General features: G+C 42.6%; 1 protein-coding gene across 13 annotated transcripts in view; it reads left to right on the top strand.

Annotated features, from left to right (window-relative positions):
- The window catches only part of Cacnb2 (calcium voltage-gated channel auxiliary subunit beta 2), a 353,794-nt gene that overhangs the window by 250,425 nt on the left and 90,810 nt on the right, over window positions 1–12,559 (top strand). For 10 of the 13 annotated variants that reach the window (XM_057788141.1, XM_057788136.1, XM_057788140.1 and 7 more), the window contains one exon: window positions 2,711–2,830. In XM_057788141.1, coding sequence (XP_057644124.1) covers window positions 2,711–2,830 — 120 coding nt within the window. Of the gene's footprint in view, window positions 1–1,658; window positions 1,896–2,710; window positions 2,831–12,559 lie in introns of those variants that run through there. The other 3 variants (XM_057788147.1, XM_057788143.1, XM_057788142.1) reach the window with 1 other exon arrangement.

Below are 12,559 nucleotides of genomic sequence, written 5' to 3'. Positions count from 1 at the left end.
ACTGGTAGCAATGGGGACCCAAGGCCCCTGCGGAATCTAACTGTGCCTCTTGATTATTGCCCAGTTGGATGCTACAGCTGTGAGAAGTTTTGGAAGACTAGAAACCTTCCTGTGTTGGGGATTAATTTGTTCTTTTTATATTTTGCTTGAACAAAAAAAAAATTGCAAGGAATTTTTAAGTCCCTGACACTTTACATTAACTTCATAACAATATAAATAAGCCATTACCTTATGTCATAATATTGAGTTCAGATTCAGTCAGTTTCTATTATGATGTAGTCCCTGCTTTATGTATTTCCTAGCCTTTGGCTCCTGTAAATTAGTATTAGCTGACTGTCCAAAGGAAGGGAAGAGAGGTAAAGAGGTCATTATTATTATTTTAATTAGTTAATTTATTTATTTTGAGCCAGCATCTCATTATGTAACCCAGTCCGGTAAAACTCGTGATCCTCTTGTCTGTGCTTCCTGCATGATGACACTAGAGGTGTATGCCTCTTTGCCCAGCTAAGATTTTCTGAATAACACATTTCTTTTATTTGTATGAGACTTTACACAGCAATCCCCTGCCATACTCAAATAGATGTAGTTTGTTCTCAAATTTTATGAAACTTGGCAGCATGCATTTCTTCAGAAGGAAACATTAAAGATGTAACCCCACTCACCCAGGACGTAGATGACCCTCATCTTTCCTCTAAGTCCTAGTCCCCTTATCCACAAGAAGAGTTTGGATTCAGTGTATCTTGTGAATGTTAACACTGGCTAGTAAACCAGCAAAGCTTTGAAAGGTCCTTATCTGCAGCACTACAACAATTCCCACACTTATTCGGGTGGTGGGTTCTCAGTGGGAGAAGCAGGCCAGTCATTTTGAGCTCCATCAACTCTTTTGCTTTATTAAGCTGTGATTACTATGTGCCCTAATTAAATGGCCACAGATCTGTCTTGCATCTTGTTTTTAAGATTAGTTTTAGATAGGATATATTACAATATTTTATTTTGGCTGTTTAATATTGTGCGTCATGTTTATTATGATTATATGAATTATTACTTATGCCATGGCAAATCCCGTCTGTGGCAGGGAATGGGAAATGACTATTCAATGGAAAGACGATAAGTTTTGTCTTTGAAACATGGCTTCATCTGGAACAGAAAGCTGATGAACACGCCCCGTGCCTGTTACGGTAGGAGCTGAGAGACCCTCCCAGCTGTTTACACTTCCGATGGAAAATGTCAGTTTGACATAAACCGACAGTGTGAAGCCAGCATCTGCAAAGAATCTTCATGTGGAGCATGCCCAGTGCAGGGAGTGTATCCTCCCTCCCCCACCCACCCCTCTCCAGATCTCTAAAGATAAGGTTTGAACTTTACACTTGGAAATACCAGGGCATAGTTTGGGGGGTTTGTTTGCCTGGTTACTTTTTTTTTCTTTCTAAATGTCCTCTTGAAACTAATGTCCTTTAACGAGCCAAATGCAGGGAAGAGAATATTTAGAGTAACCTAATGCATTAAGTTTAAACAAGTTGAAGCTAGTCTCTGCACTTGGACCTGTCTTTATTTTGAAAGCAATAGAAATCATTAGATTGTGTGTGTGTGTGTGTGTGTGTGTGTGTGTGTGTGTTTTCCTCCTTGAGATGGGAAAATAAGAAGATTTTCCTCCGACAGGAGTCAACTGGGGCTGGGAGTGAGAGCCCCAGTGGGAGAAGGGGACTGAGAAGAGGGGCTTCCTAGGGCATGGATAGCAAAGGTGCTAGGATTCTCCAGGGCTCAGCGCGCGCTGAGGATCTGTGCCCGGGGCTACAGCTGCGGACGCTAAAAGCTCTATCCGGCTCATGAAGGCCACCTGGATCAGGCTTCTGAAAAGAGCCAAGGGAGGAAGGCTGAAGAATTCGGACATCTGTGTAAGCGAGAAGGCTTTTTGTTCGGGGGAGACACTGTTTTCTTTGCTTTTCTGTTGTTGCAGCAAGTGCCTGTGGAGAGGGTGGTTTGATTTAGTTAATACGCTCATGATTGCATGAGAGGGAGCTCGGGAGATTCCTGTCATTTTTCTGAGCTCCCTTGCCTGCGTTGTGATTTATTACCAGAGGAAATCTCTCGAGCAGGTGTTTTCTGCAGCCAGCTCGCGCTAAATATCTGCGTGCAGGTATTTTTGAGTATGTTTCTGAAAGTGGGAGGGAAGCAGGCTGGAGAGTCTTACCATCGAGTCGGAGAAGGTAGCAGGTGAAGCCGAATGCTGAAAGCATCCTTAAGATAATAATGGAAGTTGTACCACAGCCGTGAGATCGTGGAGGGTTCAAGTTTGTAACTCGTCAGATTGCCTTGGGTGCATTTTGTGGGTCTCTCTGGATGTAAACACTTGCTTCAGCCCTCAGGCAGTTCTTTGAGTTATCCTTGAAACACCTCAGTGTCCTTCAGATCTGCACTGCACCACGGAGTCGATTTAATGATAAAGGAACAAGTAGAGGCTTAAAGAAGAGCTCGTTTCTGGTAAATGAGCCTGGGAAGGAAGGGTGTGTTGGTACGCATAACTACCTAAGTGAAGAATCTACAGAGTCAAGTGGGGTTTTCTAGGTGGGATGCAGCAAAACGCATCATTTGCTCCTCTTTTCAGGAATTTTCAGCACATCCAGGAAGCAAACCAACACACACGCAAGGCTTCTCCAGGGTGCCCATCACATGCTGGATCTATTTTAAAAATATCCCTTCTCCTCTTCAGGGTTCGGCAGACTCCTACACCAGCCGTCCATCCGATTCAGATGTGTCTTTGGAAGAGGACCGGGAGGCAGTACGTAGAGAAGCTGAGCGGCAGGCCCAGGCACAGTTGGAAAAAGCAAAGGTAAAAATATCTAATTTGGGGGAAAAAGCGCTGTGTCCCTGAGGGTCTGCCTGCGAATGTATCCCCCGAAGCTCACACCTGGTTCACTGGAGTGTTCAGCTGGCTTAACGCAGGCATAATTAAAGGGAAATGTGATATTAGTAATAATCTTTAATGTTGTTTTATAATCTAAGCAACTTGTTTCCGTGGTGGGAGGTCAATTTAAACACAAATAAAAGGATCTCCGAATACACAAAGAGGAAAAAGTGAATGTAATACCAAAATATTTTGCTTGATCTTGCCACGAGCCATCTCTGTTTACAAGTCTTGATGCTAATGTTTATTTCCCCAGCCTAAAGCAAGCGTTCTCCTAAAGTTTACCTCATAGGTGTTTTATAATGCTATCTCCTTATGTGTTTATTTACACTGCTTCTGAGAAATAAAGCAATGAGGGTTTCGTTGATTAAACCAAAGCCTTCCCCTGGAAAGTTTTCCTCTTTTGTTCCACAATGAGGAAGTGCGTGCTGGCTCATGGAGGAGAAACAGCAAATCAGTTCTGAGATCAGTCTGTAAGGACTTGATCTCGGTCTGGATTTCACTTAGGCTATTAAACGAGGACAGAAGTCATTACTGTGATGATTGGAATTTTATTAGCCCCTGCAGTCACTTGAATAATAGCAAATTTGAAAGCATAGATTGTTGTTCAAGTTGAAGGTGTCTTGGTTTGTAACTTTTGAGTGGATGTATTCCAACATGGTTATTGGTTGCCTTTTGGGGAAAAAAATGACTACTATGAAAAGGAGTAAGTGCGACACTGATCTTGCTAGGAAAACCATGACATGATCCCAGTGTTTCTACTGGCTGCCTCGTCCCTAGGAGGAGGGAAGTCTACATGTGTTGCTATGGGAATGGTGGCATGGCTTGGATGCGTGGACAGACCTTGTGCAATATGGCCTCTAGCACAGCTGCTGCAGTGGTTACCAAGCTACCTTGACTTCTGCAGAGCAGCACTTCTGCGGTAACAGCTGGTAGGGGAGCTGTCTCCAGGTCTCTCAGCTTTAATTGCTAGACACACCTTAAGAGCAGCCGCAGAGAGGACTTTCTGGCCGTGGAAACTGAAAAGCAAAGTGGGGCCCAGTTGCCATCAACTTACCTCTTCACCCAAATTAGCCGTCGGAAAACACTATGGAGCTGATGTAAAAGAACTCCAAGTAATGAACATTTGGTAAAGTGAATCTGCCACAAGTGAACACTGCCATAGACGTGCTAGTTCAGAGCCCTATCCTACATTCCATCTTTTGCACCTGAACCGAAAGAAAAGGAAAAAAAAATCAGCACTGTTCATTTCAAAAATAAGATTTTTCTATTTGCAGCTAATAGATGCTCACAAATGTAAACCATTTTTCAGGGTCATCCCCATTTTTCTATAGTGAGTTATATATCTGGCCAGGGAAATCTTTAATTATCTAACTGGTATATTTTTGTCCATGATTGTGCCCCGTTAAGTCAGGAACTCACTGGCGTAGCTATGGAAAGGTCTAAGTCTAGCATGCATCCTAGTGTGACTTCTAAGTCAAGCCAGGTTCGTGTTCTTTCTCACACTGCCTGAAGACACTCTGGAGCAGAGGTCCTTGACCTTGCTAGTGCTGCAACCCTTAGTACAGTTCCTCATGCTGTGCTGACCCCAACCATAAAATTATTCCGTCGCTACTTTATAACTGCCATTTTGCTACTGTTAGGACTTGTAATCTAAATATCTGATGTGTGGGATGCCTAATATGTTAGCCTGTGAAACGGTCATTCCACCCCCAAAAGGGTCACAACCACATGTTGAGAGCCTCTGCTCGAGATGAAAATACTGTAAAATATGAAAGAACGAGGAAGGCAGAGTCATGGAAAAAAACCCTTTCCTAAGTTTGATCAAAGTAGTTTATTTATATCCATGTGTCTGTCAAAGTAGGTCAATACCTTAAACCTTTGATGTGTTCCAGTGACTAAATCTGGGGTGAAAATTTGAATTTGTTCTGATTAAAGGTAGAAGGACTGGGATTTAAACTTTTGTTTCAAATCATGGCTTGGTGGGCTTTGTCTTAGCTCTAGTCTCCTTGAAGACAGAATGCAAAGCAGAATTAGAGCTCAGGCTTTCTCTTCGCTAGGCTGTTTTTCTGTAGCCTCCTTTGTCCGTCTACCATCATGCCCTTGTGGGACCTTTTCAAAATGAGGCCTTAGCATTTAAAAATGAGTATATTACAGCTGCAGGGTGTGGCTCAGGTAATAGAGCACTTGCCTAGCATATAGAAGGTTCTGGCTTCAATCCCCAACACCTAATAAACTAGAAAGTAGAGGCAGGAGAAGCAGAAGTTCAAGATCATCCTCAGCTACAAGATGATTTTGAGGCCAGATACATGAGCCCCTGTCACAAAAACAAACAAGTAAAAATAAAGATGCATGAATTAATGACCTGATTTAAAATAATCTAAACATTTCCATATCTGTGCTGAAAGAATCAAACATTTTGTACCTATATTTTATAATTACCCCTCAAATAGAAAGGTATTACAAATTGTTATTTTTAGTTGGCCAACAGATCACATTAATGCATATGTGTGATGCCTAGACTAGACTTCAGCTGCTTTTGGTGCCTGGTCCAATATAAAGATGAACTACATTGTCGATTAATTGCCATAATCATACCTATGAAATAGGGCAATTGGCAAAACTAGAAACACTGCCTTCTGAAATTAAGTGACTTATGAAAGGTTATGTATGTAACTAGACAGCCATGCAGCCACTAGAACCCAGAATTCTGCCATTTCGTCATGGCCTCTCTGAAATAGTATGCACTAAGTGGACAGAGGTCAGATCAGTTTTTGAGACGTTACTATCTGTGGATGACCTTCTCTTTTACCTTGATGTTGTTGGGTCCCTGATGTTTGATTTGTTCGGTTCTGGCATTCTTTTCTCGTGCTGCCTAGATAAAGTTCATATGCTTTGAGGCTGCTTTAAAGACAAGTGATGTGATTTAATGGGTTTTCTTCTTTACATTGAGACATACGGAGATGTAACCCCCATTGAAAGTTAGCTTGACATATACTAGACACCAAATAAATGTTTATTGGCTGGATCAGAGAAGGGATGTGAAACCGGAAACTGTGACACTGTGACAAGGGTGATCTTTTAGTTGGGTGCTAAATTGACCTCTAGTTGTGTTCATTGGTTGCTAGTACTGGGACTTTCTTTGTGCTGTGCTTCAAGTTTGTTCCCAAAGTCCATGTGTTGAAAACTGAATCCGCAGTGCAAATGTTGGAAGGCGTGGTCTAAAGTGTTTAGGTTATCAAGACTCCACCCTCATGAATGTATTAATGCTGCTTCTGTACAAATAAGTTTTTTTCTTTAAGGAGTAGGTTTCTTCTCGAAGAGAGTTTGGCCTTTTCATATTCTTGCCTTGTCTTTGTTCCTCTCTATGTGTTATTAGAGAGAGAAGACCCTCATCCTAGTCACTTTTTCTGTGCTCGTGATAAAATTCCCTGACAGAAGCAACTTAAGGGAGAAGGGTTCATTCTGGCTCAGAACCCAAAGGTGCACCATCATGGTGGGGAAGCCAAGGAGCAGAAGCATGAAGCATCTGATCACATCACACCACATCAGGAACAGAGAGGGATGGCTGCTGTGCTAATGTTCAGCGTTCTTTCTCCATTTCAGGGAGTCTAGGATCCTGTAGTGGGTGGGTTTACCCACTCTAATCATTGTAATCCAGATAAACCACACAGACATGCTCAGAAGTCCATCCCCCAGTCATTCTAGATTTTTTCAAGCTGACAACACTTAACCTCATAGTCCTCAACTGACGAGGACCTAATTTCTCACTTCCCAGTCTAAATAACTGTAAGAAATAACTTATATTCTGCATTTAATAAGCAAATTAAGAGAAGGTGTTGTGGAATATTAATTTAAGATAGTTATATTAATTTATGATGTGGAATATTGGTTTAATAGTGCACAGATGTGTTTCATTCTTTTACGTCATACCTGTTTAACTCTGTGAAGCTGTGTTACTTTGCCTGTCTAAAACAGCTGATTGGTATAATAAAGAGCCAAACAGTCGATCGCTAAACAGGAGACAGAAACAGGCAGGGTTGGTAGGCAGAGAGAAATCTAGAAGAGAAATCCAGGGAGGAAAGTGAGGAGTGAGAAAGAAGGAGAGGAGGACACCAGGAACCAGCCCCACAGCCACGCAGCCACACAGCCACGCAGCCAGCCGTGGAATAAGAAGGAAAGAAAGATATATAGAATAAAGAAAGGTAAAAATCCCAGAGACAAAACTTAGTTAAAGAGAAACAGGTTAATTTAAGTAAGCAATGCAGACTAGAGACAAGACAAGCTAAAGTTGGGCATTTATAAGTAATATTAAGTCTCCGTGTATTTACTTGGGAGCTGGGTGGCAGGCTCCCAAAGAGTAAAAAAACAAACCAACTACAGACAAGTGAAAAAATGCATTCCATATCTAGACACAGTAGTTCATGCCTATAACTCTAGCATGTGGGAAGGACATGAGCATATATAACATTTTGGAGAGCCCGCCTCCAAAAAATAAGATGGGGAAAAAACCTGATACCTATTTAGAGTTGTACTATCAAGACTATAGCCAAATTTAGGACATTTCATTTCCTTTATAAGAAATCCCAAGCCCATTAAGTTAATTCTCATTTTTTGCAACTCCCTTGCCCTAGAAAGCTTTCAATCAACGTTCTCTCTGGGTATCTCTTCTGGGTGTTGAATATATTTCCACTGAATCAGGTTGTAACTGGCCATTTGTGACTGTCTGCACTCTCTTACTTACCTAATGTTTTTATTGCTTATTCAGTAGCATCTATCATATCTTCATGTTTTTGTCAAAAAATATATCATGAACATCTTATTTCACATTTGACAAATTCATCAATCTGTTGATATTTTCCAGCCCTGTGAATCCTCCTGTTCTGAACATTTGCATACATGCTTTTTCATGGATAAGAAATATTTGGATTCATCAAGTGTTGTCTTGGTCTTGTTGTCAACTTGGTATACCTGGGAAAAAGAAATCTCAATTCTGGAATTATCTCTATCAGATTGACCTGCGGGTGCCTGTAGGGAATTGTCTGATTGCTGACTAATATAGGAAGGCCCAACTCACTGTAGACTGGTAATATCACTATGCAGGGAGCCCTGTGCTGTATAGGAAAGGTTGCTGAAAGCAAGCCTGGGAGCAAACCAGAAACCCTTGGGGTTTCTGCTTCAAGCTGCCTTGAATGTCAGCCTTCCATTTAACCTATAGGTTACCAAACCCTTCCCTCCCAGAGTTGTTTTTTATCATGGTGTTTGATCACAGCAATAAAAAGCAAACTAGGACATATATCTAGTTTGTGTATATGTCTAGAACTGACATTATTGAATCACACAATCACTTCTTTATTGAAAGAATAATGTTCTTTTTTTAACCCTCCATGTTTGTCAAAATGATGCCATCCGCCCTGTAGGTAGAGACTATGTTGAGAAATCTGGATGTGGGGAGATTGCGGCACACAGATATAATAGTCTCGAAGTGACATTCTCGGTAGAGTAGACTGGCATTCAGTTTTGACTGCTCTTTTCAGTAAGTGTGTCTACTATATCAGAAGGGCTGTACATGGTATAGTAGATATATAGGAGGAACTGTAGAGTCAGAGCCACAGAGAACAAGGGGGCAAGGGAGCTCTTTTACCTACTGAAGCGTCTTTAAAAGTAGAACATAAGTACCTGGTGGACTAGAAGGGTCTGCGAGCAGGAGAGGGAAGCGTTGCACCCAGATGGCTGGGACAGACAATCCTCGGAGGAGGTAGAAGCTTAAAACTAGACCTGCCAGAGTAGACAAAAGAAGCTTTGCGCCTGAAAAAGAAAGCAAATGCAGCGTGAAGCAATGGCTACCTCACACAAGGCCTGGGGTGCAAAGTTTCCAGAGGCTGGCGAAACTAAGGGCGGCGAGATGACATAGAGCTTTCGAGCAAATGGTTAAGTTTCTGAAGCGCTTGCCAACTGGAAATGTCTTTGTTGTAGCCTCACATTTAATTACTAGTTGTCTGGGTATAATATTCCATAATGAGAACCACTTGCCTTTGGGTTGGTGAGGCCCTGGTTTGTGGTTTAGTTTCCAGAGCTGTCAGAGCACAGCGGTATTCTACTGTCGAGTGTGATGTGGGCACGTTCAGTTCTCCCGCTCTCTGAGAATTGTGATTACTCCAAGTTGGGTGTTGCCCAGTTTGGCTCAGTGTGCCCTGCTGTGAACCTCTTTGTCTATTGTGCCTGGCTTGTATGCATTGACAAAGGGTCAATCACTTGAGTTCTAGAAATATCAGTCTCTCCTTGATTATCATCTGGTTCTCGGGTATCAGATGCATGAGGAAGTGTGTTCCCCTGCACTCATTTTCTCTTTATTGTTTTGCTCTGGGATTTTTTTTTTTAGCTTATTTTGAAACCCATCAGCTGAAACTTTCATTTACTGCTGAAATTTTAATTTTTATAAAATGTCTAATTTCTAAGAGTAAGAAAGCTGACCAAATTTGTTTGCTAAGTATTTGCACATTTCCATCACACATTTTGGATTTGTTTATTCCTCAAAGACTTGTTAGCTTAAATTGCCTTTTCTCTTCCTCTTTGTGAGAAATAAGTGTGCACACGCCTCTGAACCTGTGTAATGCTGGGTGGGTACAGTCACATATACTATTATTCTTCTTTTCACTTCTGTTGTTGTTGGCAGTAAAAGTGATGACAACAATAATAACTCCTGATTACTATCATGATAAATAATACAAAATGTATTGGTTTCTTTACTGTTGCTTGATAAGATGCCTTAAAAGAGAGGTTTGGGACAGCCCCTGCTCCCATTTGGCTGGCTCTTGGGAACCTATTCCTCACATTGGATTGCCTTGCCCAGCCTAAACAAAAGGGGAGGTGCTTAGTCTTACTACAACTTGATAGGCCAGGTTTTGTTGAAACCATAGGAGTCCTGCCCCTGGCAGAATCAGAAGAGCAGAGGACTGAAGGTGGAGGGATGTAGGTAGGGGGAGGGATTGGGAAGAGAGGAGGGAGGGGAATCTGTGGTCAGGATGTAAAATAAATAAATAGGTAAACAAATAAACAAATAAATAAGAGGTTTGTTTTGGCTTCCAGTTCTAGAAGGCATAGAGCTGCCATGGCAAGGAAGACATGGCAACATAGCAGCAAGTATAGGAAGCTGGTGGACCCCACCGTATCCTCAGTCAGGAAACAGACAGAGAACAGCCCATTAGGACCAGGCTATAGGGCCTCAAAGTCATCCCCAGCAAGGACTTCCTCCAAAAACGCCTTCTCAAACAGCACCACCAGCTGGGGACCAGTTGTTCCAACACATGAACCTGTGGGGGCATTTCATAGTCAAACCACCGCACAAAATGTATTTTGTAAATCCTGTATTCCTTTCAGCTTAAATACTGTTGGACAGTTGTGATCTTGCAGAATATATAGCATAGATTCTTAGCCTTCTAGCAGAATCCTCACTCACTCTCTTAGTAAACACATGAGCAAAACCCATTGAGATTTGCTATAATATGAAGTAATCTTTAGCTTAGTACTTGACAGTGTATTTTGCTACCCACCCATCCTTCCTTCAAGACCATGCAACTTTGTCTAGCTACTAGATAAGCTGGTGACAAGGTGATCTAGATCCTGGGCACCTTCCACCTTCAGTTGACACCTTCACATATTAATCTCAGAGTTGCATCAAGAGGAGGCTGGGGGTTTGACTCAGTGGGGGCGTGTTTGCCTAGTAGAGGAACAGAGCCAATAGACTGACCATATGCTACGGAGGGATTTATTAGATTGGTTTACCTGTCATGGCCTGGATAGTCCGACAATGGCTGTCTTCACACTAGAGAGGCTGAGAACTGGTAGTCTCTTGGTGCACAAGGCTGCTGCTTCAACAGTCTCAATCTAGCGCTCAAATCCTGGAGGCTCCTGGAGAGACTCTGGTTTTCAGTGCACATTGGAAGATTGAAGTCACTGGGTTCCATTGTCAGCAGAGAGTGGCCAGCAGTAGCAGTAGAATAGGTAGTTTTGCCAAAAGGCTACAAAGGCAATCGTCAATGTAAGAACCCTCAGACCTCCTCATATTTAGGCCACCCCTAGAAGGAAGGTACTGCCTATGTTGGGGGGGCGGGGTGGGATTTTCCATTTCACTTAACCTAATCAAGCAATCCCCTTATAGGCATGCCCAGGTGCCGACCTCCTCTAGTTAGTGCTTTACAGGTGTCTCCAGAGGCTTGTCTCATGGACAATTCTAGATCCCGTCAAGTTGACAGTTCGCACTAACCATCACACCTAACAGGTGCATGGCCCTGAGCTGTATCCCCAGAACCTTAGCAGAACTAGAAAGAAAAAGCTCCAGGGGGAGGCCTGCAGTCTCTCCTTGTGTCACACTTGCTAGTGCTGTGTCAGATGAAGCAGATCACAAGGATGACGTCACACCAGTGCAGACCAGGAGCTACCTAGCACACAGATCTATGCAGACCATTGTCCATGCTCCCCGTTTCTTTCTTCTTCTCTTTGGAAGAAGAAATGTCTCTACCTTTGAGGATCTACAGCACTGTCACCTCTTCCACGCTGTTTTTTTTTTCCTTCTCACTTTCCTTGTACTACCAACCTTGTCACCCAAGCTCTAGCCTCAATTTCTTTAATTCTTTTGTCACTTAACCTTTAACCCCTTGAACATGGTTTCTGTGTTTCTGATGGTCTCTGATGATTTTCTGTCACCATGTTTATTGACTTTTGATTAAGCTCAGCCTCTCTAGTGTAAAAACAGCCACTGTTGGACTATCCAGGCCATGACAGGTAAACTTCTCAGCATGTCACCACACTTTTTTCCTTCCCTGGTATTCTAGTTATGTTTTTATTGGTGTGATAAAGATGGTAAGCAAAAGCAACCTGGGAAGGATTGGATTTATTTGGCCTTGCAAACCTTTTTAAGGTTCATCATTGAGTTAAGGCAGAGCAGGAACCCAAGACAGGAACCTGGAAGCTGGCACTGGAAGAGAAACCATGGAGTACTGCTTATCCATGGTTTTCTTTCCAAGGTTTGCTCTGCTTACTTTCTTATACAGCCCAGGCCTAACTACCCAGGGGCAGCACGACCCACAATAAATGGGGCCCTGTCACATCAATCATTAATCCAGAAAATGCCCCCACAATATGATGGTGGCAATTTCTCTATTGATATTCCATCTTCCCAGTGGTCTGTGGGTTCTACCTGGCATTCATTCAGAAACTCCAGTCCTCAGGTTTAGATTGAAATTTCTGTGTTTCTTTCCTTTGGCTGTTGTTTGTCCACTAACATGTTTTCAGCAATGGCTGTCTGGTGCTTCCCAAGACTTCAGCCATCATGAAACTTTACTTCTGATTTTTCTACCCATACATAGGTATCTCAGATCTTTGTCTTGGCATCTTCCAGTTCTGCCACTCATCAGAATGGAGCTACCCACTTTCCCCTTCACACTCACTCATCTCCACATGTTCTCATGACTTCACTGCTGTCTCCACATGTTCTCATGACCTCACTGTGGTCTTCTCATGTTCTCATGACTTCACTGCTGTCTCCACATGTTCTCATGACTTCACCGCTGTCTCCACATGTTCTCATGACTTCACTGCTGTCTCCACATGTTCTCATGACTTCACCGCTGTCTCCACATGTTCTCATGACCT

Source organism: Chionomys nivalis, chromosome 13 (assembly GCF_950005125.1).
Source record: "Chionomys nivalis chromosome 13, mChiNiv1.1, whole genome shotgun sequence".
In the NCBI taxonomy this organism is placed as follows: Eukaryota; Metazoa; Chordata; class Mammalia; order Rodentia; family Cricetidae; genus Chionomys; species Chionomys nivalis.
The sequence above is the reverse complement of the archived record's forward strand: the minus strand, read 5'-3'. Positions and strand labels throughout refer to the sequence as shown.